Consider the following 27,264-nt stretch of genomic DNA (forward strand, 5'->3'; position numbering starts at 1 on the left):
GCACATCAACACATCCTATCACTGATAAGCAGCTGTTATCTGTGTGCTGAAGTTGACTATGTTCTGCTGGTGTAAACCAAATTCAAAGACCTTCAGCCAGTCTAGTATTTTCTGAGACTGCGCCCAGTTGTGTTGGGAGGAGGAAAAACCCAACTGACTGATAATGCTGAACAACATGGCTGTGTTCTCATTGGTTTATTCAATCATAAACAAACATGTCTGACAAGAAAGTGCAGGACATTTGATGTTCAGAGGAAGTTTCAAACACTTTGGTGCAGTGTTTGCTCATTCGAAAGAGGACACCCCACCAAGCACAAACACAGAAGAATATTATAGTTAATGTTGTTTTATGTTGTATTTCTCAGAGGTGTTGGCACTATCAGTAAAAACAAGTTCACTGGCTATTGAAACAGTACCAATATATTAAGCTCTGAATGCCTGAACTGTGTTTTATGCTGAACCCTAAGTGTTAACCATCCTTTCTTTTCCCACTGCTAATTTATCATTGCTCTCCATAGAAAAACAAGTATTTCCAAAATGGTGCCATTACAGGAGAGGACAAAACATTCTTTATTTTCAATGTAAGTTAATGTAAAGAGATTTTTTATGAGAAATATTTGAGCATTTCTATTGGTTCAGTCCTCATGAAATTTTCACATGATGTAAAGGACATAAAAAAATAGATACACATGAAATAGAACATTATATTAGCTTATATTCCAGTATTAGAAGATAGTTTCACTTTTGCTTTTTTTAAGGCAGGACTCATGTTAACTTCACCAATAGCCAACATTGTTCCTCTTTCAGAGTTTCAAAAATCCCCTTACTTTAACAAGATTATAATCATACTGTATTGTGCAAAAGTCAGAAATCACCCTTCATTTATTTAATTTCCAGTCAAAAAGTTATTCATTTGCACAAAAAGCAGAGAACATATTTAACAGAAAATTATACAGAAGCCTCAACAACTAAATTTAATATATTTTTTTCAGTTTTCAGTTTTCACAGTTGGTTGCATTTCCTTCTTGTCACAATCATATTTATCCCAAATGCATGGTCGTTTTTAGACTCCAGTTTTGGAAACTCCTGTTTTTATTCACCTTCTGTGTGCAGGTAGATTATCTTATGTCTGATCTCAGAAAAATCTCCTGAAACATTTATCATTTGTACTCAATGGGCATTTTGGAAACTAAATGAATGACAGGTGGTCTCTAATTTTTGTACAGTACTGGAATACAGTCCCTACTTTTAGAACCTTTTAAACAGTAAAAAAAAGGGATCATGGGTCATGCACTATATAAGAACACTTACAAGTTAAACATCAATTTTCTCACAAATCTGAGTGTGAAGAAAATTAGCCCAAAGAGTTTCTGTTTTAATAACCCATTTTTTGTTTTGAACTTTTGATTCGGTTGACTTGTTTGTTTAAATTTTCTAATCATATTTTCTAGGCCAAATATGACTAAAAGATTTGACTTGTGATGTATATTTGAGAATTATACGTCAGTTCAGAAGTATGAAAAGTCCGTACAGTTTGTTTTGCACGTTGCTCATATTCTTTGTTGTGTAAGGAAGACAAACTAACAGTAAGAATGAATACATTTAGAATGTATTCAGTACAGTCACAACACGTTTCAAATACATTCAGATTACATTCAAAAAACTTTTACAATACATTCAGAATATGTTCAAAATACATGTAGTATATATGTACAGAAACCTAAAGCATGCTATAGAATATTTAGAATACATTTGGATTAGAATCAGAGCACATCTTAATAAGGTATGTGGGAAAAATTCAGCTGTAATTCACAGAGCTCCACACTTTTCCACACTAGTTTCACATTATTCTTTGGTTTCAAAGATAATCCATATGTCCTTTGAATGAAGTTCTGAAGTGATCAACTTTTTTCTCATGAGCTCAGCAAAAATGTTACACCAGCCACCTAAATGCGAATGTGAAAAAAGTGGATTGAATATGGTGTGAACTGGATAGAACTGAGTTAGTCACTTTTATCACTTTTCCTGGTAAAGTGGGAAAGTTAATGTTACATTTTAGATGTTAAAAGCTTGCTAATGCATTAACATAATAAACCACAATGGTTTTAGTGCCCCATATTACTTGAAAACTGTCTCACTTTATCTAGTATATTCAGCAATGGGGCAGTAGATAAAACTCACTTTATCAAACATAACACTTCCACAAGTATTCAAACATTTAGAATGACTTATTCTGTGAATAATCCCTTTATTCAATTTCAACTCATTCACTGTAGATTGAAATATTTAAAGCCAGACACCAAATATTAGACATTTGAAAATGTTTTATTAAAAATGTTAAGAATTCTGGGAAGTTTTTAAATGATAAACAATATAGTGTAATATTTTATACAGTAATTTCTTGATATCTGTCTGAGATTTGGACCGTGTTTTAAATGTAGGGCATGCTGACTTAATTTCTTTCATTATCAATGTTATACAGCTGAAACATTCTCAGTCTTTGTGGAATTATCTACAGCATTGCTTAACATTCTGGATCATCTACATTTCTTTTCTTGACTACTTCCTACAGTTAACTGAAATCTTTGAAGTTGTAAAGTGGTATCACCATTATAATTTCATAAATGTATTATATTTACACAGTGATGCCAAACATCTGAATACTAGTGTATGTACTGTCAAATGGATGTGATTCTATACTCTCTGTCATACATATGATTTCTTTCATTTAAATGCAATAAGACTTGATAACTTTGACCCTCACAGTGCAGGTACTTTGTTGACATCTTAACTACATGTACTTATGTAGGGATTTTGACAAATAAGTAGATTTCCTTTTAAAACTGTTTGATTTTTGGTTAAATTTCAGCTCAAATGTCATCCTAGCAAATAAATCAGTTTAGGCTAGAATAAAGATGCAAAATTCACTATTTGTACACACACACACAAGCATGCACACTCACAGACGTAAACATCTTTCATCAGTTAGTGCTCACATTTCACCATCTGCTAATAAGATGGCACACATTGTGGTTCAACAACTTTTCACACTATCAGATTTCAGACAATTAAGACATGAGACTTGCCTGATATCAAACAGATGAACTCACCACAATTAGAGATGTCTGGTGAAAGTGGCCAATTTATGCCCCTTTCAAAGAGACCTGTCCTTTTAAACAATACATGCCAAGAAAACCAGGCTAATCATGAAAATCTGGACATTATGCATTGCCTGAACCAATTAAGTCTGAAACATGCAGGTGTATGCTGGTAAACCTGCTAGTAGAGAATCAGGGAAGACAGATGTAATATGTTTGGGGCTTCATATGATGGCTGGTCTTCAAATAAACTTAAAAAAATGCTGTGATTTTTTTTACATTTTTAAGCCCAAACTACAACAACGTGTTTCATAGAGCATCTTTACAGAACACAATCACAGAGAAACAATAACAGTAAAAATAAAAAGTGAATAGCATTGAAGAGGAAGAAACAAGGCATACAAGACAAAGCGAGACACAAAAACATTCAGGCAGAAACAGTTCAAATCTGACAAAGTCTGGAAGCAAACTTTATAGTCTTTGGAAAGAGTGAGATGTGAAATGAGTCCAGGCGATCAGGTGGGCAGATTAAGCTTCTCAAGAGTAGGAGTGCAGATCTAAGATGTGTTCCTGTCTAGAATTTCATCGTCAATCAGAGAGGAACCTGATCCTAGAGCAGCACTCCTACTTGGAGAAGTTTGTAAGGATGGGCTCTGGTGTAATTGCTCCCTCTGGTGTTTGAGCAAGGTGTAACAGCCAGCCTTAAAGCTGGAGGTTGTCACTGGAATGTTGATGTTATACTTCATTGATCCTACAAGACAGAAATGATTTTGCTGCTCTTTATCATGAAACCACCCTGGTGTTTGTTCTAGCAGTTTCCTGACACTAAAGAGGTCTGACACACCCAATGAAACAAGCTCAGACAGCTGCTGCCAAACAGTGAGGAAACCATTCTCCAACCAGTCAAGGAAGTCAGTCAGGGAAACACCTAACTTTTAATGAAGCACCTTGTTCATGAAGCCATTAAAAACTGTATCTCATTTACATGTATGGTAAAGAAATGTGTGCATAAGAAGCTATGAAGTTCAGGAATGAATAGAAGCACATGAAAGCACATCACAGGTTCAATTAGCAAAATATGCAGGAAGAAAAGTCAAGTGATCAGCTGTGAGTCAAACATGCCTAGGCTCATTTTGACGAATAATAAACAGGGTGAATCACCAGCAGATGTTTATGAGACTTTGCAAACCCTGTTGGAATTATTATCTGATCTGGTCATCGTCAGATGCTCAATCAGGGGTGTCACTAGGGGGCTAAAGGCTATACTAATGGGGTCTGGGGGCATGCTCTCGCAGGAGATGTCTGTTCATCATGAACATCTAGAGCAGGAAAAGCCTGAAATGTATCAAAAATTGCTATTTGCTCAAATTGGCACGTAGTGGATCTGTCTTCATAGTTTGTATAAAACACAGAGCTAATATGACTTAAACGACATATCCATCCACTTAGAACAGACACAGATCAAGCAAAGGTGCTTAAGTCCAGCAGTGCTTTCTCCTCTCTCTTAGATAAGCTGCAAGGAACTATATTATTCAAATACACAGATTATAGATCAGTTCACTCTGATGTTATTATCATTATCTGATATTACTCAAATATTATTTCCTCAGTTAAGTTTAATTAAATATAACATTCATTTTCATTGAAAGCTTAAACAACTCGCTTCATGTTACTTTTTATCACTAACCTCCACCAGACATACTCCTTTAGCTTCTTTCTCTCACTCTCCTCGCCTGGTTCATTAATACATTATTATATTATTATGATGATATACAGATTTATAAGCACTCGAGGAAATAGAGAGATCAATTAATGGTAATTAATTAACTGGTAAAAATCTCATCTGACTGGCCTTCGACAGAACTGTCACCTCTCAGTTTACATCTACAGGTTGAGGAATTGAAGGACAATGTAAATATATGATCAATACTATGACCTTTTTACTGACATCAATTCACTGTAAACAATAACATTACTATGCCAGTACTAATGTCAGTGATTCCAAATACTGAAGACAAATATAGAAGCAAAGAATATAAAGAGATGTCAGTAATGTTATTTCTGGCAAGTATTATTGCAATTGAGATAAATCAGAGATTGCTTTTAACCTTACCTGTCACTGTTCCTCTCCATCTTTGTCTTGTGGAGAAGGGCTTTTTGTACTGTGCAGTCAGCCATAAATCCAGGAGCCATCAGCCAATAGCATTCATAGACAGAAATTGGCCCTGAGTCCCTAACTGTCTAAACGACCCCCAAGTCAAAGCTTGAGTGCAAAAATTTCACTCGAGCACAGAAAGCAGCCGAAGGTAATTTATATGGCGCACAAGGACAACTATGGAATCGAGAAGGAAAAACACATTCAAGAATAAAAAAAGACAGTTTGAGCGTAACGTAATGATAAATGGTCATGCAGTACTTCTTTCTGTGCTCACAAGTTTCACATATGCGCTAACAGGAATGATATTTACACCTACAGTTAAAACTTCAGGTTTATATTTTTCACATTGTGTGATGAGATGTTAGGTTGTTAGCAGAACATTCTTTCTAAATACCTCACTGGGATGCAGCCTGTCAAATGTTGCCAACAATTCAGGCTGATCTTTCAGAACGATTGCTGAGCTTGGTCCTGGTTCATGCCAGGAACGGCCATGGGGGTCACTGGGCTGAAGATCAGTTCTGCCAAAAAGACTCAGGAAGCAAGAGTGAAGGAGGACATTTTTTTATATACTCAATGGAATTTTACAAGTTGAAAGATGACAATTCAGGGTAACCCTTTCTTTTACAGTCAGTAAACATAAGCAGAACGTAAGTTCTAGGTATTAACCAGGTAAGTGTGAGGGACAAACTCCAATGTACTAGGTAATGATTTTAGGTGAAAAGATGGTAAGTACTAGGATGTTGAAGTATGAAGAGGGAACAGATGTCCTGGTACCAGGCCCTGATAGTGGAGGGTTACACAATGGCACAATTGGGGTGTGGTTGGTTAGTGTAGTGGTTAATGCCTTTGCCTTTTACACTGTAGACTGGGGTTCAATCCCCCACCAGGGCAAGCACCCTACACTATACCAATAAGGGTCCTTGGGCAAGACTCCTCACACCACCTTGGCCTACCTGTGTGAAAAATGATCAAATTTTAAGTCGCTCTGGATAAGAGCGTCAGCAAAATGCCATAAATGTAAATGTAAAAAGCTCTCACTAGACACCATAGCATGACTTGACTAAAAACTCTCAAAGCAATGGAAAATCACATTTCTGAAGTATCAACTCCAAACTGTGATCAATAATCATGGTTTTTCAAGAAGACTGGAGAGATTTATGAGAATTTATAACAGGGTTAGCCCTTCATAGATCTTATTGATAATTTAGATATGGATCTACAGCACCACTAAGTGGTGAGAGTGAGAAATATCACACAGCCTTAAAGTTCTTTGCTTATATAAGGAAAAAGGACCAAAGAAAACTTGTTTATGTTGTATGCATGATAATCAACATTGATATAATCTGTAAGCAACACTATTTATATGTTATGTAGTTGATTACCTTTGTATGGTTTTCTCCTATTGGATACTAGGTATATGTAGTCCATCTCTTGACAATCTACTAATGCAGCCACTTCATTTTAGTGGGTTTAGAACACTGATAAATATATCCTGAATGTGCCTTCTTTTCAATCCTTTTCTTTTCTTTGTTTGTTTTTTTCTTCATTCACTGGGTAACAACCCTGTTTGAATGTATTTGTAACCAGTAATACCCAGAGATTACATGTTATGTTGTTTGTGTCTTTTAATGTGTGTTGCTTTTCAGGTAAAATGGGTTAGAAGTGTCTATCATGAAACACATATGAATGTCCAAGTTGTTCATTCCTTGGTTTTGAAAGTTTAAAGGAATAACCTAAACCTATTTTATGTTAGAATTATTATTTTTCCTTGTTTTAAGATTTACCTAAAACAAAGGAGGGTGTGATTCTATGGGGGGGCACTCACAGATTATGCAGCACCAATCAGAGCTGGAAACAATGAATAGCTGATTAACCTGAAAAACCTGTCAAAACCTGAGCGCAAGGCATTTTTCAGGAGTTCTGCGTTTGAAGGAGAAGGTAGCAAATTCTTAAGTTTGTGCCAACCGAGGTTACAAAATATAGAACAGAAAATATTAGAGCACTTAAATATCAGATCTGAAACCTTTGTAACTGGTTTGTCAGTTTGTGTACACTGTTAGTTTAAACCACCAGTACAGAAGGAAAGTGAATCTTGTTCCTACCCAGTGAGGGATTTCTTCAAATTTTGTCTCAGCCAAAGAGCAGACTGACCATGAAAACATGCCTCTATCTAAGGCTACGGTTGGACATACTCCTACCTCAGTGGAGCTGCCACCACCAGAGAAGCAAGACCCACCATGTGAGGTCCTCGATCCAGCCAGTGATGACCCCTCCTGGAGGGCTTGAATTCAGCTCCCTCGACTCGAATGTAAGGCTGGCTACTTTGGAAGATGGATGAATGGATGGATGAATGGATGGATGGATGCATGGATGGATGGAGGACTCTGTGGACATGCTGTGGTGAATGGCGCCCTCTAACGGCAGCCAGTGTGAACTGCGCTGCATTCCGCGGCGCTAGACGGCGATGTGAAGTTGTGTTAGTGCAAGATAGAAAAAGAGGACACGTCTGCAAAAGAGCGGAATGAGCTGCGCATGCGTCGCTCAGCCTTCCCTTACACAGCGGGCGAGGAGCAGCGAGAAGGTAACGGCGCCGTCTGCCCGAGTCCTTTCCTCAGGGTTCAGAGGTTTTTAATCAGTGTCTGTTGCATTCTTAACCTACAGTCTGTGTTTTTCAGTCACGGGCTTGTCAGTGAACTGTGCTGTTTTATCGCAGGGCCGCGAATAAGCCCCTTTTCCCAGGTTAACTCCGTTCATTCATGCTGAGCCAGTTAGTTACACGTAAGCGCTTCAGTGATGTCGGCTAACGTTAGTGTTTAACTGCTGGACGTCCGTTCATCTGAATACAAGGCCCGTGACGTTACCGACAGTTAATACTACTAATGCCGGTTTAGCGTCGGAGCTTTCAAACCTATTTATTGGTTATTTAAGAAGCACGTTTCAGGAAAAGTGGTGTCCGTGTCGCGGACGCTAGCCGAGGCTGTTTTACACTGCGCCTCTCCGCCGAGAGGGAAGACCGCGCCAAATCCAGATTTTAAGCACACTTAGCTTTCCAGATATTTATAACATTTTTGAAGTTCATTGCGTTTTTCTCTTTAACATGAGCTTGTATGTTTTGTTTTTTTTTATCTCGCCTTGCTAGCGTAGCTGAACTGGCTAGCTACCTTGCTTATCTTAGCTTAGCTAGGCTAAGTATCCAGCTAAGCCGTGAACGGGGTCGTGCCTCCCACTGGCTTCGCTGCACCGTTTATATTGTGTATTATTATTATTATTATTATTATTATTATTATTATTATTATTATTGTGAAGTAAGTTGTCTTCTTATTTTTAAGTAACTGTGTTTGACATGCAGGAATGCCGGAGCCTTTAGCCTAGCAGGGTGCTGAAATCATGCCCCCTTAGTCAGATGACAGGGGAGCCGAATGTGTAGGGTGGCTTGCTCTGGTTCAACATTGTTGTGTTTTAAACGGGGAAATCCGTTCATTTCTCTCTTTTTTGGTATAATTCAGTGTTTGAGATTTGAAGGAAGCCACCCCGAAGGGGTTGAGGTGAAATGATTCACTGAGAAGAGACTTTGCTTCGTTTTACTGGCTCCGATTTCTTTCCAGTCAGTTAGTGGTGATGGGCAGCCGGGATCCCAGGTGATCTCTATAGAGTCATTTTATTAGATGTCCAGAATGATCTTGAGCACAGCTTCTGAATTTTTATCTATTTTTTTAAATGGTGGTTTATCTGAACGTTTTTTGCTGTGCTGTTGTGCTTAACAGCATCCTTCATGACCTCCTCTGCCATGACTGTGTTTTTGAGAAATACATATTAGGCTAAACTGTCATGAAACAGCGTCTCAGGCATCAGGCAGGATATTCATAACCATTTTGTGTGCTGTATTTCTGAGGGGAAACTTTTAGAGATGTTGATAGCTTCAGAGATTTGCTTTCTAACACCACCTTGTGAATATTGACACCGGAAGTTCCTCCAAAGTGACTTAATGAATGACTTATTAATTATTAATAACTTAATTATGCTGAAATCGGCGGCATTCCTTTTTAAATATACTCTTGAGTGAACTGTGTAACGTACTGATTCTGAAAAACTTGTTCATCAGATCCCATTTTGCCTTGTGTGGCTGGGTTTAGACTCCTCCCTGTTATTCATAGTGGATTATCTTTATTTCAATGTATGATGTAGTTTGTTAAACTAAATTGTGCTGGTAATATTGACTCCACAGCTTTTTAAAATTAGGGTTTCATGAAGGAATTTCGCACAAATTTATCCTAACGCACTTTCTTCTCCTGCAGATGAGGACTCTGTGCTTATTTGCGCTGGTTGCAGTGCTGGGTCTGGTGGCAGGAGAGGAAGGGGCTCGACTACTAGCTTCCAAATCCCTGCTGAACCGTTATGCTGTAGAGGGCAGAGATCTCACCCTGCAATACAACATCTACAATGTGGGCACCAGGTACTGCTTACTATACTTCATGGTAAGATATACTGTGTATATCTTACCTCAGGGACTGTTGTGCTCACGTATTAAATATTAAATAAGTGTTAAATAATCTTTGCACCTTATGCTCAGAAATTAGTGCTGTCTCTGTGCTGCACTGTCTGTTCTATTCATTGTATTTATTGTATTGTTTCTAGTCAAATTTTTTTGCACCCTTACGTCTGAGTGTTGCACTTTGTTCTGCCCATTCTGTTTCATGTTGTACCGTGTTGTTCCTTGGAGGAACATAATTTCACTCCACTGTGTACTTGTACATGGATGGAATGACAATAAAAGCCCCTTGACTTGGCTGAGTGGATTAGTGTGGGTTTGGTAGTAGCCACATAAGAAGTGCCTGTGTTGCCTGTTAGGGTGGCTAACTGTAATTATAGCCATCTAATTGTACATATGGGAACCATATGTAACGTACTCCTTCTTTTCTGCCCCTCCATCCTTAGTGCTGCACTGGAAGTGGAACTCTCTGATGACTCCTTCCCTCCTGAGGATTTTGGCATTGTCTCTGGAATGCTGAATGTAAAATGGGACCGCATTGCTCCGTATCCTTCTTATCGAGACCCTGCAAACGGAGAAAAGATTGTTCACTGCAACACACTAATTGACTCACTCAGCATCTTTATCATCTGATTAAAGCTCCTGTGCTGCTTGATCTGGAAGGGGCTCAAATATATTTCATTTAGTAGATTCAAGTGGAGAAATTCTAACCAATGCATGTAGTTCCTAATGTTTTAATTTTTTTGTACTTCTGGCATTATGTAATGCATTGAAGTTTTTAATTTTTTAATGTAAAACTGATGCATTTTTTTTTTAAAGCACATCAGCTTTTTGATTGAAAATCAGTACCATAGTTGTTCTCTGACTTGATCAGCTGATAAGATGAGAGCATTACAAAAGCAGCAAAGCTATGTCAAACTTACCACTGGCCTTTGAATGTGTTTAGTACTTTCTCTGTGGGATTGGATTAGAATCTGTATTTAGTCCATCAGTTGTAGGTCACGTTCCCTAACTCTTCTCCCCTTAGTGCCAGTAATGTCTCTCATACTGTAGTGCTGCGTCCCCTGAAGGCCGGCTACTTCAACTTCACATCAGCCACTGTCAGTTACCTGGCCCAAGAAGGAGGGCAGGTTGTGGTGAGTACCATCTCTTAAAAGCAAATGTAGATAGTTGGGCGTTTTAAATTAAGCATGTGGTAATATTGTTTATTTTGAAGTGAAGATTGCTGTAAATTAGCCTGGCGTTATCAGTATGTTTTGCATCATCTAAAAAGTGTCTAATAGTATTTGTTAACTTAGAGAAGTGAGTTTTCTGAGCATTCAGTGATTTAGATAAACATTCCACTTAATTTTTTCAGGTTGGCTACACCAGCGCTCCTGGTCAGGGAGGTATTCTGGCTCAGAGGGAGTTCGATAGACGCTTCTCACCCCATTATGTAAGTGACTTTCGAATCTCTTTTATGTCCCAAGATTATGTACGTTAGGGGTCACCTATTGTACAACAAAGGGCCAGGGTGGTTGCGGGCTGCTTAATTAGAATGAGGACCACAACCTTATGGGCTTTTGCTACTTTTAGTTATTGATTTAGTGTGCTTATTGCAATAAATTAATTGTGAATTCAGAATAAGAGAGCTCACTCAGATTTTTATGTATCTCCATAGCTGGACTGGGCTGCGTTTGGTGTGATGACCCTGCCCTCCATTGGTATCCCTCTTCTTCTGTGGTATTCCAGCAAGAGGAAATATGATTCACCCAAGAGCAAAAAGAACTAATAGTAAAAATGGGTTAATTACATGTGGGTTTGAGCTAAATTAGGTTTTGGGCTGAGGAACTTGAAATGGTTATTTTGGAGGATAGGTTTTCAATATTACCCATATTGGGGGTAAAAAGATCGGTCATGCAAGTTTTTGGCATGCCCTTTTTTTTTTTTTTCTTTTTTTTTTTTTGGACTGTGGAAATTGTGGACAGCAGCATTTTGCAACCTTCAGGACTGACCACAGCTGCCAACAGTTTGCCTGTATTGTTCCACTTTTTTGCATTAATTGTTCAAAGGCAAATTGCGTCTGGAGAACATTGCTTCCTCTTCATTTGCTGGTCTGAGATTACCAGTGAAAATAAACAAGTGGGTTTTACAAAAAAAAACTGTCTTTTTTTTTTTTAGATGTGATCACAGGCATGTTCATGTTTATTGATGTATAAGGGAAAATTGCATAAAAATCATGCCTTCACTTAACTCTAGAGGAGTACAGTCCTTTAGTACAGCGCAGTTTGGTCTCTGCAGATTTAGGAGTTCCACAGTCTTATGACCATTCAGTGATGACCCTGGTCTGTCTATTTAAAGATGTAGAGATACAGTTGTTAATGGCTCTGACAGTCACTATGGTTAACCGCGGCTCCCTGGTAACTTCTCTTTCAGTTGAGGCCTTTGTGTTGCTCAGCCTGAACTAGTGGAACAGTTCAAAGAGAGACTAAAACATTCTTATTCATTAGATTTATTGTATACAAGTCAAAGTTTTGGAATTCATGTAACACATTTTATTATAATTTTTAAAATGAAAGGTTAAGTCCAGATGAAAATGGAGAAGTAAACATAAGACATTATGTACTGGCGTCTCCTGTCTAATCTGCTACACGTTTTCATTCCAACAAAACAGGAGTGCAGATTGAACACTTGTTATATACAGTTCTTTTTCAGATGATGCTAAATAAACAGGTGATAATCAGAGCCTTATTATACCTTCAAAAAAGGCCTAATCATTTTTAGAAACTTAAATTTTTTTTTTGTTGCATAGAATCATAATGCTTGATGTATTTACTTAAAAATATAAATGTAGTATGTTAATAATAATAATACGTTCAATTTGTATAGTGCCTTTCACAAACCCAAAGACGCCTTACGTCAAAAAAAAATACTACAGAGGAAGAAAGGAAGGTTTTTAACAGGGATTTGAAGGAAGACAGAAGAGCAAATACGAAGAGTGGAAGGTAGAGAATTCCAGAGTTTTGAGGCAGCAGCAGTGAAAGATCTGCCACCCTTAGTAGAAAGTCTAATTGAGGGAACTTTGAGGAGTCCAGCATTAGAAGACCGGAGATCACGAGAGGAACAGTATAAAGTAAGGTACGTCAGAGCCAGACCATGTAAAGACTTGAAAGTAAGAAGAAGGATTTTGTACTTGATCCTAGAACTAATAGTAAGCCAGTGCAACTGTCGAAGAATAGGAGTGACGAGCTGAATGCTTGGTGGAGGTAGGAACCCTGGCTGCTGAATTTTGGACGTACTGAAGGCGATTGATTAGTTTAACTGGAAAACTTTAATTTGGTTAAACTTTAACTTGGTTAAATTTGGTTAATTTGCTACTTCAAAATGCTGAGCAGAGTATTGTACAAACAATTTTTTCTATTGTAGTATCTAGGTAGATTTAGCCAGGTGAGCTGTCCAAATTTGGTAGGCCTTCAGAAGCCAAACAGAAGACCTTGTGCACTTGTGTCCCTGTGTTTTTTGACTGTTGAAAGACTGGAGTTCTCTCTGCTCATTCAGTCTGTTTCATTTTACTTTACATTTATGTCAGTTTTTCTGAACTTTCTGAGGGCATTACAGACATGAAAATGTTGGTGTTTTGCCAATTGGTGTACTCTGGTCTTAAAATGAACTATGAATAGAACTATCAAATGACAGGACTGGAATGAACTAATCACATGATTGGAAACAACTTTGTGAAAGGAAGAACTGGCTGTGAAATAGGATGTACAGTCTAAGCAGGTTTTAGTGAGTTGTTAGAAATGAAAAACAGTGGTAATGGTTATATGGTATGGTTCTTTACTAATGGTCACTGGAGCACTGCTACATATAAGGCAAATGTTAAATGTTACAAACTCCAAATAAAACATACAGATTGCCTGTTCCAAGCGTCAAAGTTCTATGTTGCATTAAGATCAGACAAAACTGCTCATGTGTATGCCTATTAGCACTATTATAGTACTAGAAATCTCATAGTGCTATCAAAATAAGCATTATAAACATATTTTTTCTCAATTTCAAAAAAGTTTTGACCTTTATAGTCTGAACTATAGGTTCACTGCTGTGAATAAGCTCACTTAAAAATGAGAAAACCATTTAGGTTTGCAGTTACACTCGTAAAAATAGAGGCTTCTAACTGGTTAATTTGGAAATGGACTAGAACAATGACTGGGGTGGCTGTTAAGCGCTGGGTTAGGAACAGTTCTAGGTGGGTTGTATTGTCCTCCGCACACTCTTCTACTATCTGTGGCCAGCCTTTTCAATAAAAAGCAGATGTTACCGGTAGCAATCTTAGGAGTTATGGGATTTAATCTTGGCTTAACGTTTGGGGTTAGGAGGTGGCAGAGGAGGTCTTGAGTTAGCTCGTCTCTCTGGTATCTGCTCATATATGGAGAAGCCAGAGTTTTCAGGCTGCAGATGATCTGAGTGGTTAGGGCTGAAGAGTGGGTGTGGAGTCATGCCTGGTGAACCACCAAAACTCTGAGAAAGAAATAGAAAATGTTGAATATAGTTGACATCTAATCTGGGTCATCATAACACTATGAGTTTAGTTTTCCTCTGTAGTTCTTTAGGATTTGGTGTCAGGTGAATCCAAGTAAAACAGACATATAACTTTAGCATCATAACAGTGACTTAACTGAATCATACCTGTACGCTGCATTCGGTTCGAAAGGCTGCATGTCTAGGGGGTGGTCTTGAGGGCAAGCTTGGGTTAGGCCTTGAAGATGGAGCGGTGAAGTTAAGCATGGAGGCTGCCCTGGTTTGTGGAAGAGCTTGCGCACTGTCATCTCTGGTCCCTTTAATATTGACCTCTGAGTAAAGGTGATTAAGGGGGAGATCTCCTAGAAAGATCACACACACATCAGTAGATTGAAAGCAGCGGTAAGTTCACATCAGCTACCAAAAACCCAGAATAGTAAGAGTTAGAGATTGCACCATATCACTTGCATGATTGAGCTGCTGATCCTTATATGCTGATTATGCTAATAGCAAACGTTTTGGTTTTCTAATCCTGCTCAAACTGTTTGCCTAAACATTTAACTCTCTTAAAAATAAAGGTGCCTATGTGGTTCTTAAATGGGTATAGAACCTTTTTATTATGTGAGGTTTCTTTAAAAAGTTTTCTTCATCTGATTTTCAAGAGGTTCATCTCATTTTCGAAAGGGCTTTAAAGATCCATCCTACAAAACTTTCTTTGGGGAACAGGATCACCTATCGCAGACAACCTTTTCGGTAAGTATTTTTCAAGGGGATTTCAACAGATTCTCTAAAAGTTTTGCATAATGAAGTGGCAAAGATATAATTCAGAGTGATGTGTGACCCATTCTATAGACCAAACTATTCTTAATGCTGGTGATGAGAACCAAACATGAAGAAAAGAATAAACATTAGATATAAGTACTCCAGACTCAAAAGACATGTTTATTTGCAGCTTTATTGGCAGTGGTGGACAAAGTACACAAATCCTTTACTTGAGTTAAAATAGAGTTAAGGTAAAATATTACTCCAGTAAAAGTAGAAGTTCTGCCTTTAGACTTACAGTTGAATAAATGTACAAAAGTATTTGCCTTCAAATGTACTTAAGTATTGAAAGTAGAAGTACTAAAAAAATTAATTATGACTAATGTGCTATTATCATTTTTTCTAACTTTTATAAGACTCTTGCTTCATTAACTCATTTTAAGTGAAAATACTCTAGTGTAACTCTTGGTAAACCAATCTTTTAATAGAATGTCATTATTTTGTCTGACACTAATGTCTATTAAATTATCATAAGAACAAAACACTGAAGGCAAACAGTTTCCATTAGGTAGAACCGAGTGGCTCTGAAATAAAGTTTTGCGAACAATCAAAGTTTAAGATTTATTTGCACCTTAGTTACTTGGTTGAAATTTAATAAAAACTTGCTTTAAATGCAGGATCACAAATGAGTTTTCCTTTACTATATTGCATCTGTAGGTCTCTGTTCATAAACATAAACTAGCCAAAACAAATTTACATTCCTATATTGTGGTCTATTTACACAGTTAAATTAGGTCCATCATTTATGTTGAATAGACCAAAATTTTATGGTGCTGCACTGACGTTGATCCGTGTGCTTGCACTGGGTTGGTATGACCAACAGGTCAAAACAAGCTCAAAACAAAGTGACCGCCATGCCCTGATTGGTGTTCTTGCTTCGTGCTTCTTTCATTTCAGTTTTTATACACACATAAGCCAAAAGGAACGACAGATTTTGTATAATGTAGTGGAGTATAAAGTAAGATATTTGACTATGAAAAGTAGGTCAGAGAAAATAAAAAGTCACCCAATATGGAAATACAGTAAAGTACAGATACATGAAAAAACTACTTAAGTGCAAAAACGAATTACATTTACTTCGTTACTGTCCACCACTGTTTATTGGTAATTTTGAACGGTACATATAGTATAATGGATAAATTTGCACTGTAAATATTGTAATGCCTGGTTCCTATCACACCACAGTAAAGAAAATCTGGAAGTTTCTCTAGAACTGTGCCTTTTACATCAAACCACTCAAATCACCTTCTTCACTTGTTAACAATTGAAACGTAGAGATTTTAAGGAAGAAAAAGTAGAATTCTACTTCAAAATGTTCTCCATCTTACCTGCATCACTATTTAATTCTCTGCGCCTCCCCATGGCATAAAAGTCGATCTCCCCGTCGCGTCTGCGCGTGTGCAGGGTCTCCTCATAAGTGTGCAGAGGCTCTAGTTCCCAGTACTTCTGTTCTGCTATGGCTGCAGCGCTCGGTAAAGAATGGGAACCAGTGGATGCTGCTGCCCCGAGTAAGCTGGGGTCAGGGTCGGTGTCGCTGAAGGAGGGGTTTTGTACAGCGCGGGGTGGTTTGTTGACCCGAGCATAGGGGGCATCTATAGGGTGGGCCAGGTCTCCTGCACTGCTTACAACAAGCTCTTCTATGCCATTCTGCAGATAGTGAGAAATGTGTTCTTTAACAAAATGGTACACTAAAAATATGTCAGATCAACTTGAAACTTTGTGAACATTCTGCAGCTTTTTTATCAATTCAGCTCAATTCAGTTCAAAGTTCAATTACACCAAAATAGTTGAGCTTATTAAAAAAGGGGAAATGTGGTTGCTTCCTCCTTATGGGCTTCCTCCTCTCAGACATCTGAACATGCAGCACCAGGATTCAAATTTGCAGAGCTGCAACATTGCTTACATTTCTGGGCCAAAAGTGAATTAATCCACATTTTTCTTACATTTATTTTTTTTTGCACATTGTGTGATTCTATGAACAAAACACACTTCATTTTTACAACCATTTTCCATAATCTATGACTTTATCAACTTTTTGTTACTGTGCCTTTAAGATGGGTATATGTAAATGAGCTCAGCTCTGATTGGCTGCAGTGTATTGTGCCTCATTCAAAAAGCAGTCTAGGCTGAAATACCCCTTATAACTTCAACGTGAATGCGCCAAGCTAAACTTCTGTAGGCTGAATTTTCGGATATATACATTGGTTATTTTTTGTGACATCACAGAATCTTGGTTTTGATACATAAACTGCATGGACTGAGAAGAGAATAGAGGTTTTGAAACTATAAAAGACAAAACAACTACCTAATAGTCTCGGTACAAACTATCCCATGATGCAGCTAAGTGTATATACACATACACCCAGTATACACAACTAACTAATGTAGATGCAGTACTGAAATGTGAGTTACAAGAACTTGGCTGTGCAGGAGGTTGATTGTAAATTTGAGCTGTGTACTGGGCTAAAGTTTGGAAGAAAGACCAACATAGAGACACTTTCTCAAGACAGTTGATAGTAATATGTTTATTAACATAGAACCGATTCTTCAATTGTTTTGTTCCTGGTGAGTCTGCTGCAGAATTTATTGCAACTATAATATCAACCCGATTTGCCAGCATGATGAGCTGAATAACGTGTGTTAAGAGTTTGAAAGAATTTAAAACTATTAGAACTAAGAGTTAAAGTAGATGGAGGTATATATGTGTTGTGGTTGTTTAAGAATTCACTTACTTGTAAAATATTTTTGACATTTAAAAATATCACTGATCTCTATGCTCAGGGCCTGTGTTGCAGCACAGGTGACATGTTGTTAACTGCATGTATATGACCTCTTATAATACCATAAATTCATTCATATCATTTTTTTGCTATCAGAGCAAATAATTTGGTCGTGGATATGAAGGGTAGCCTGTTTTAGCTACGTTATCTGAATGTGTTTACCTCTGGGCAAGAGTGCACTGTATCTGGTACATTCTTGCTCTCTGGGAGAGACTGAGTCTTCTTCAGGGTCTTCCTCACCACAGCATACTGTGCCGAATCAGAGGCAACGACGGCGACTTGCCTTGCAGAGTCTGTAGCAGAGCACTCTGGGATAGACTGTGCAGTGTCTTCTGTTGTCTGTCCTCTTTCGTGCACTCCTACTTCATTTCTCACTCCCAGCTTTGCTATCTCATCAGTGCTGCTGCTGGGCTGGAAGAGGGACGATCATAAAGCCAGTGAGTTTTTTTTTCTTTCTTTATTTTTTTTTTTTTTACAAATTCCTGAGTATATATGTTTTAGCTGTCCAGGTTTATGAACTCCTGCTTTTACCCTTAAAACATATGAATATAAAACTACAAATGCAGTTTCATTTTTAAATGCTGTAAATCAAGTTGTAGCAATAATAATAAGTTTTGTTTATAGAATGTCTTCCTATATCCCCAGGACACCTCAATAAGCTGACATGTTATTATTCTACTAATAAAGGTGATATTAACCATAAGGCATCAAGTATCATAAGCATCATATAGCATAATTTCTTAAATGTTTGAAGCCCACTCCTAATCATGCTATCAATAAATCATGAATAAAAAGGAAATGAATGGAAGTGGTATTTATGCATTTTGGAATGAAATTCGATATTTTATTTATTTTATTCACTTTATTTATTGGATTTTATTAATTACTCCTTTTGATTTACATTCATTTAGATTTTACTTTGCTGGTTATACTGATTTTATATTCATTTTGTTTCACTAATTGACTTGCTTAAATTTTCTCAGTCCCTTTTTCTTTGTTTTACTGCTTATTGTATTTATGGGTCACATTCAGCATACTTTGAGTTTAAATATAGCTCCTGTGTAAAATATGTTCATGTAAAATATATAAAATGTTAGCTTAATATTAAAATTAATATGAACATAGATGTAAACTTTAAGTGATGTCCTCTCATTTCTTCACCTCTGCATGTACCATTCCAGATGTAATCATGCTGCTGGTTAGGTACAGCATAATTATTTTATGTTTTAGTGAGCCATTTGCAGAGGAAATTAGCAGTTTTGCTACCTAACTATGCCCAGCGTTCCCTAAACTGGGAGCAATACAGCATTGCTAGCATGACATTGGAAGGGGCTGAAGATGAGAAGGGGGGTGTATTAGGTGCCAAAGTCACAACCAGGAACATCTGGTCAACTCGGGGATTTGAACTTTCGGGTCAAATGATGGTGCTCTTACTGCTGGGCTACCACCTGGACCATTATTAATATAATATGTATTTAAGTATAATACAATGAATATATATTGGTAAAAACACATCAATGCTATATCAATATTTTTTAAATGGCACAACAATGAATTCCCAGTCAGCCCCGGATTTGTACTAATGGCCTTCCGGTTGTTGCCCACTTCTCTTACCATGGGCCTCCAGCCACGCCATTATTAAGATAAAATGTATATTGGTAAAAAAAGACTGCATCAAATATATAACCCACAGATATGAAATGATTAACTCATTTAAAAGATACAAATGAAAGGCAGAGATTGTGTGTGTGCTCCATACCTGCGCACAGGGCACAGTGAGTGTTTCATTGAAGGGCCCCACTGGATTGTACGTGTAGTAGTTTATCAGCTCTTCCAGACTGCTGTGCCTGCTGTTCTCACCAGCAATCACATACTGGCCGTTCAGTCCAGATACTTCGCTTACTTCCTCGATGATGAAGTGCCGACACCTGTCCGCACCCCTGTGAATGTATAGTATTTTAGTGTAAATATGTGTGTGTGTGCTACTGCACAGCGCATGTGTGTTTGTGTGGGTGTGTACCTGTAGGAGAGCACAAAGCCAATCTTTGACTCACTGAGCCTCAACAGGAAACAGCCCTGCTGCTTATCCTGCAGTAGCTGCTCTGCCTCCCTGAGAGAGACACGGAGAGTAAAAATAGCGTTATGTGCAGCAGTCAAAAATAGGACGTCTTCCACTGAATGGCATCAAGCTGCTGTGCAAATGTGGTTGTGCACCTGTAGGGTGGCAGCATTTATGCTGTAGGAGATGTTTGTTTGAGAGAGAGAGAGAGAGAGAGAGAAGAGAGAGAGAGAGAGAGAGAGAGAGAGAGAGAGAGAGAGAGAGAGAGAGAGAGAGAGAGAGAACCTGCGCGTGGCGAAGCCATGGAGCCAGCATGGCAGCGGGCGTCCGGGTGTTTGCAGGCGAGGTAGCTGCGTTCTCTGAAACCACAACAGGATGTGAGCCTGAAGAGATGGAGTCTGAGCTTCCAGGGGCCCCACGGGACCCAACACCTGAGAGGGAGCTATCCGCTTCACCTAAGAGAGAGAGAGAGAGGTACCGACAACAAAGCTTCAGTGGTTTCTTTGGCCTGTTCATGTCATGGGGGTTGGTTCTGCACACTAATCACCTCCTCTAATGCACCCATTTCAGCTCACTTGCTTGTTAACTGATTGATTTGAAGGAGGCGGGGGGGACACCTGAAGAGTTGAAAGTCTTCCTCACACAACATTGTTACATCAAATGGTGTTGTGTTAAATAGCAACCTAAAGCCTGAGACCCTTTTATTATACACCTGTTGTCAGATAAGATTTTGGTCTAAACGTATTTCTAAAACCTACTTGTGGTGGAGTGGTACATGCAGGGTGTTGTAAACCAAAATATTCTCCAAAAAAAGCGTATTTTTCCAGATTTACCACTATTTCATCTTTTTCAAAATGACTTATAAAAACACAGAAGATATATTGGTTCACTGGAGGTTTTGGATGGCTATATTTGTGTTGTAGACATCACAACCCCTGGTTCACCGCAACTATAAAAAGGTTTCAGTAAGCTTCTCTACAGTGAACCACTTCACTTCACACAAAGAACAAACCACAATTCTTCAGATTTTTTAAATAGTTTATCTAATATAGCTTCTATCCACATCTTAGTTCCCTTAATATCTGATTTTTACACCAAGTTACCTTTTAAAATGTAAACAGTGCTGAAGTGCACAAAAACAACACAAAACCATTGTACATAATTGCAATATTCTTAGCCAGCTATAGCTGATAATCCAAAATGTGTTCTGATACGTGTATTAAAAGGTTTGATTATTGCTGTCTATGCAATCTAAATCACAATATGAGAGACATCTGAAAAAAAAGGCCTTTATCTTGTGCTTACAAATTACGCACTCACATCACCCTCGATACTGACTTCTGCACTAAAACAAGTAAAATAGAGTGCAATATTACAATAGTTTACTACAAACATGGTCACTGGCAAGAACCAAATATCTGTTAAATATTTAAATTACTATAATAAATATTAATTACTATAATGGGACTGAAACTCCATCATAGCTGGTATAACAAAACATTTAAGAATTATGTGTTAAACCAAAGAAAAAACCTGAGAAATGAACTGTATGTGAAAAAAATAAAAGCTTATTAACAAAAATCAACAAATCTGCAAGGAATGCAGGGAAGCTCCACCCACGGTGCTTCCGTATTCAGAGACCGACTTCTCAAGACTGCACACAGCCCCGGTCACATTAATGCCACGTTTTCACATCTACGTCTACACCTTGCAGATTAGTTCAGCAGTTCTTTCTCTACTTGTATGTTGTTCCGTGATTTTCTCAGCTCACTGGTTTCTAACCATGAGCTGATTAGTTAGTCTGTCACCAAAAATGTAAGCAACTACAAATTCACCGCTGCAGATGCACACAGGTACATCTTCACTGAAGTACAAGGTACAAGTGCAATGCAAATGCATTCAACTCAAAACCGTCATCTGCTCATGATCTGAAGAACAAAACCAAATGCTTTGGTCATAAGGCCTTTGCCAGCTTCTTGGCCTTAGTAAATAGTAAATACGTTTTAACTGAAAAATAAACGTGAGTCATCACATTGGTGTCTTTTCGAGTAGCAAACGTAAGATGGCTCATCTCACATTTACATAACAGCAGCATTTAAAGGTTTTGAACAAGGTTCCACTGATAGAACAACCAAACATAAGATGTTATAGATGCTTGTGGCTTGTTATGTCTGTCAATTACTAAACACCATACATCATGTAAATGTGGACAATCTTCAAGATATTATGAATGTCCAGATAGTATTATGTCATACTGTAAAAGAAACTGTTTCAGACAGTTCAGTGTAGTTTGAAGCAAGTGTGTGATTTAGGCACACTGTTGATGTTAACCTGGTGGTTATAAGAGTATATTGCCCAATAGCTACAGTGTTATGCAAATGTTTTGGCACCCATGGTCAATTAGATGCTTTGCTGATTTTTGAAGTGAAAATAAGTCAACACATCCTCTACTGGGAACAAACTTAAATATGCCTTTTTTTTGCAAATGTTAGTGCATAGTCACTATTTCATTGCTGAGTTTAACATAAAATGTGGAATAAAAGATTGCACATGCCACATTTGTGTTTTCATTTTGTCCAATATGTTAAGTTCTTCAAATAAATAAGAATTGTATGTTAAGATTTACAGGCATGTGTTCAACATTGAGGATGTAGAAAATATGTCATTTAGCCAGGGGACACCAAGCATCTCTTTGGGTTATGGGAAACGTTGTTTGTTTTTGACTAAACTACATATATACATACATATATATACATACATACATACATACATACATACATATACATATACATATACATATATATATATATATATATATATATATATATATATATATATATATATGACTGAACGTTACCTCATTGTCTTTCTGATAGGCCTGGCTGTTTGACTGTCCTTCTCCTTGCTGTACAGTAGGACGGCATTTTATGCTTCGTCTGGGTTTGACTGGAGGCTTCCGGCTGGTGGGTTGGGTCTCTGGGGCGACAGACAGACGAGGCATGGGTTTTGGGTATTGAATTGGCTGTGAGCTGAGTCGCTCTTCCCTCTGAAGAGATTCAGCATCTGTACACGGAAACAAAAGAGCTCTGTTAACACTAAAAATTATCATCACTGTCGGAAAAAAAAAAAAGTCTCCATTTTTTGTCTTTTTTGTTTTCTCATCATTTGAAAATGCCATCTGTCACTCACAATGTGGCAAAATTTCTTGATGAACGGACCAACAATATAGTCCAAAATTACTATATTACTTTTTGGAAGGTTTTGTTCGGACAGCGACGATATACATCATCATATTCAGGAAGAAGCAGTAAGACTTCATTTGCAGGCTACCTACAGAAGGGCTTCATAACACATGCACAAGAAAAACATATTAAAGCAAGTATTTATGAACAGCTTATGCCAGTGATCTCAAGATGAAAATCCCAAAATGTTTTATGAACTAAACAACACTGTAATGACACAAATGGACATTTGTTTAATTTGTAACACTGTTATAAAGCATCATTCCCTCTTCTTTATAAGCTACAGGACTTGGTAATGATGCTTTGTTAACAAATTTAGTTGCACAAGACTTTAGTCATTAAGAGAGTGAGCAACTACTGACATAAGCTTTTGATAAATACTCAAGTATTGCTTTAAAAGTACACTTTTCAATGTTTATGCATGTGTTATGAAATCCCTGTATAGGTAACCTTCAAATGAAGCATTACTAAAGAAATGGCCTCAACAGGTGACTTAATGTGAGTTAACATAGGAAGCTTTTGCTTTAAAAGTCATTTTGAAACAGTTTCCATTGGCTGTTTGTCCTTTTTTCATGAAATACTCACATAAGCATCTGTTTTTTTAAAAAAAAGTTGCAAGATTTTGATACAACAGCGATGATATGACATTGAATCCAACACTTATAGGTCTACCATATTTTAGACATGGTACCACAGCAGCACTGAACACTAACTCTTCGGAAAGTTATCAACGTTTACTCTTATTTCAAGTCTATTTTTGGACTGACATAAAGAAGTCACACTTTAGAGGCCAGACCAAAATGGCCTGTTAAGCGGAAATGCTAAGCCTTTCTTTAACCACAGCAGTAACAGAGCATTCTAGAAAGTAGATAAGACTGAGTCAAACACATGACAGTTATGTTTACTGAAATACAGTTTGCATAGTTATCAAACTACATATACACTATATTTGATTCTGCTGCTGTTAATATATTATACCTTAATAATGGCAATGCTCAGCCAAAACGATAAGATACTGCACATGATCCAGCATAGCATACACAATATAGCAGTTATAAATCAGCAACAGTGCTAGTGTTATCAATTTAAATGCTGTCGTATAAACTGCTTCAATTGTGTATACACTCGGAATAAGCAGGAGCCAACACGAACACTCTTTATGAAGTTAATATACATCTAGGACTACAACAACACTTGAAAATCAAACACTATTGCGAAGCTGAGTCTTGCTGAGCCCTAGACAGACAGAATGAGTCTGCATTTACAGTTGTTATGTAGGTATTTTTAAGAGCGGATGGCTGACCTTTAATCTTCTGGTAGTCAAAGTCCATCTTCACAGGCAGGATGTAGAGCTACAATGCTTCATGAGTGCATTCACCTCACTGTGTGGTCTTGTGCATATGTGTGTGTGTAAGAGAGAAAGAGTGAGAGTGTGAGAGCGAGAGAGATAGAGCGTGCCTGTAATTGCAGGTTAAGCAAAGTGACAATAAGGATACGCCTTTAGTGAGCTCTCTGATGAAACGATACAACGAACTAATTCAGCACTGAATCTGTTGTACTATGGATTTGTTGATGTGCAGGTGCAGCTGACACTGCAGCGTGGTGATTATTCTGCCTGGGCTGCCAGAATCAAAATGTCATGTGAGGAATCAGATTCGTTCTTACAGTGGAATCGCTGCAAGAGTGAAACACCAAGATTTCATCTTAAACATTCACCCATGATCCACCCATCTCTACTGACACACACTAAAGCCACATTCATTTTACAAACTACTAAAATATATGCCATCGGTATTTAAAAGAGAGAGAAAAAGAAAGATAGCTGGAGAGAGATGACAGTTTGAATTCTCACTAACCACACAGGAAGGAGAAAGAGGGCGGCGGTAGAGAACAATAAGATAATAAAAACATGAGAAATGAAAGAAAGGTGAGAGAGACAAAGAGACAGAGAGAGAGAGAGAGAGAGAGAGGCAGAGAGGAGGCGAGAGACTGATAGAGAAAAGACAGAATAGAGATGGTGACTTTTAAACCCCTTTATAGGCATTATTATTTAAAAGGTTATACTTGTTAAGGTAAAGAAAAAATAAAAGTATTAATATTAATAATGACTCTGGTTTCCTCCCACAGCTTAAAGACATGCAGTCGGGTTAATTGGATATGCTTAAATTGCCCCTAGGTGTGAATCTGTGTGTGAATAGTGAATGTATATGTCTTAGTGTCTGCCCTGCGATAGACTGGGGACTTGCCCCTGCCTTCTGCCACTGGGATAGGCTCCAGTAAGCCCCGTGACTCAGAAGGATAAGCGGCTTAGAAAGTGTGTGTGTGTGTGTGTGTGTGTGTGTGTGTGTGTGTGTGTGTGTGTGTGTGTGCGTGTGTGTATCAAAAATGATTGGGGTGGGGGTTCCCATAGAAGACGGATTAACCGATGAAATGATATCACACCCATATCACTAACAGATATGATTTGTTTTTCTCAAAACCAGAAATGTTATGTAATACTACGAAGTTACCAAATGTACTAAAGTACATTTTAGAAAACTGAGGGCACAGGGATGAATACAGAACAAGGATGAACAGAACAGGGAGGGACAGAACAGGGATGAACAGAACAGGAATGAACAGAACAGGGATGAATACAGAACAGGAATGAACACAGAACAGGGATGAACAGAACAGAGATGAACACAGAACAGGGATGAACAGAACAGAGATGAACACAGAACAGGGATGAACAGAACAGAGATGAACAGAACAGAGATGAACACAGAACAGGAATGACCAGAAACCCCAGCCCCCTGAGCTGTCTAGGAGCTCAAACAGGGGACCCTGCCTCTGACAGTCAGAAAACACAAAGTGGTAGAACAGCCGGGTTTGACACAAAACCATTAGTAGGCACAGTGAGGAATCCTCCACTAGAGGTCTCCAGACCGTTTAGGCAAGGGGCTTTTGTACATGAGCATCCATGAAGGCCACAAACCCTCAGGAACTGAGAGATGGGCTCTTCATTTGGAGTCACATCTCCTTTACAGCTCACAGAAATGAAATGATTCAACACAGCTGTGGTACAACACCTTCTTACAGCTGTTGAGAAGAGCAACTTCTGCAAACCTCCAATGCAGAGAAGTTGCCCCTCTCTACCACAGGCTCAGAAACAAAAGGGTCAACAAATAACTAGGAAGGGCATTTGAGTCAATCCACAAGCCAGAGCACAAGTCACGGATGTCTTCAGATGTGGAGACGAGGAAGCTTATCACTGTCTCTGATCTAAAACCAGTCTGCCTTGTTAACACGTCAGCTGATCGCCACTCCTCCACCCTGAAATCAATTTTTTGTCTGATGCGTGTTACACCTGCCATCATGAAGGCTGTGGCTATGTGCTGAACTGGTGGACAAGATGAAAGAGAAAGTGGTGAGAGAGAACAGGCTCATCGGTCCATAACATGCATCATTCCGCCTTGGCCCCATGCATTTAACATTGAACCATAAAAATATAGCAGTCTGTGGGTGCACGGTCAACACCTGCATTAGCTCTGGGCCTCTTTCAGCCAGGGGCAGAAGTGATAGCTGTCCCAAAAGAAGTCTACAAAGGCCTTCTGAACATGGTTTAGTAGTTCCACTGGAGGATCCAATACAATTAGCCAGAGAGACAGCGATACTGTACTGACCCAATTATGAGTGTACTGACCTACATTATTGTTGTTTTTCAGTTTTGACATAATTTTAAAATACCTGTTGCTCTTTACACTGTGTGCAAATTTCATGAAGAATGGACCAAAAAGAAATTACCCATAATGACTTGGAAAAAAGAGTCTGGTCCCATTGACTTACATTAAAAGTAAAGTAGGTTTTTTCCTTCTCCTGTAAAGTTCTCAATTTGGAGATAGGAGGTTTTCCTCCGACAACGTGTGAAAAATGACAAATATATCATTAGTTCATTAATTGAATCATTATAATGGAAATCATTACTGTATCAGTATAATGATAGTATTAACATCAATATTATTTGCCGTATTTTTTATTGTTGTGCTATTGCTACTGCTGTAATGCCTTGGTAATATTAGCAGCTCAGAATCTACAATTTTTTCCTCATTTTAATTCGGAGTTCTTCTCACAAGCAGA

At 38.1% G+C, this 27,264-nt stretch overlaps 2 protein-coding genes across 2 annotated transcripts; one reads left to right on the plus strand and one right to left on the minus strand.

Moving 5' to 3' along the window:
• Positions 1 to 7,777: 7,777 nt before the first annotated feature.
• ssr2 (signal sequence receptor, beta) lies at positions 7,778 to 11,886 on the plus strand. The gene is made up of 6 exons (XM_017720061.2): positions 7,778 to 7,837; positions 9,552 to 9,709; positions 10,192 to 10,290; positions 10,773 to 10,881; positions 11,103 to 11,180; positions 11,406 to 11,886. The coding sequence occupies exons 1-6, from the start codon at positions 7,778 to 7,780 to the stop codon at positions 11,514 to 11,516; spliced, it is 615 nt and encodes a 204-aa protein (XP_017575550.1). The 3' UTR covers positions 11,517 to 11,886.
• A 334-nt stretch (positions 11,887 to 12,220) lies between these two features.
• Positions 12,221 to 25,000, minus strand: si:ch73-109i22.2. The gene is made up of 9 exons (XM_037540612.1): positions 24,449 to 25,000; positions 22,761 to 22,966; positions 20,189 to 20,358; positions 19,865 to 19,954; positions 19,604 to 19,784; positions 18,007 to 18,255; positions 16,393 to 16,711; positions 14,411 to 14,604; positions 12,221 to 14,242 (listed from the first exon to the last, which is right to left on the minus strand). The coding sequence occupies exons 1-9, from the start codon at positions 24,474 to 24,476 to the stop codon at positions 14,081 to 14,083; spliced, it is 1,599 nt and encodes a 532-aa protein (XP_037396509.1). The 5' UTR covers positions 24,477 to 25,000; the 3' UTR covers positions 12,221 to 14,080.
• Positions 25,001 to 27,264: the final 2,264 nt, after the last annotated feature.

This window comes from Pygocentrus nattereri, chromosome 1 (assembly GCF_015220715.1).
Source record: "Pygocentrus nattereri isolate fPygNat1 chromosome 1, fPygNat1.pri, whole genome shotgun sequence".
NCBI classification, from domain to species: domain Eukaryota; kingdom Metazoa; phylum Chordata; class Actinopteri; order Characiformes; family Serrasalmidae; genus Pygocentrus; species Pygocentrus nattereri.

What these genes read in the sequence shown, in the direction of transcription:
- si:ch73-109i22.2 (XM_037540612.1), bottom strand. Translation starts at nt 24,476, where the DNA reads ATGGACTTTGACTACCAGAAGATTAAAG. An exon ending in TCACTGTGCCCTGTGCGCAG is followed by an intron (nt 18,256 to 19,603) that starts GTATGGAGCACA and finishes TCCCTCTTCCAG; the next exon opens with CCCAGCAGCAGCACTGATGA. An exon ending in GAACCGAATGCAGCGTACAG is followed by an intron (nt 14,243 to 14,410) that starts GTATGATTCAGT and finishes TTTCTTTCTCAG; the next exon opens with AGTTTTGGTGGTTCACCAGG.
- ssr2 (XM_017720061.2), top strand. Translation starts at nt 7,778, where the DNA reads ATGAGCTGCGCATGCGTCGCTCAGCCTTCCCTTACACAGCGGGCGAGG. An exon ending in GGGCGAGGAGCAGCGAGAAG is followed by an intron (nt 7,838 to 9,551) that starts GTAACGGCGCCG and finishes CTTCTCCTGCAG; the next exon opens with ATGAGGACTCTGTGCTTATT. An exon ending in ATCTACAATGTGGGCACCAG is followed by an intron (nt 9,710 to 10,191) that starts GTACTGCTTACT and finishes CTCCATCCTTAG; the next exon opens with TGCTGCACTGGAAGTGGAAC.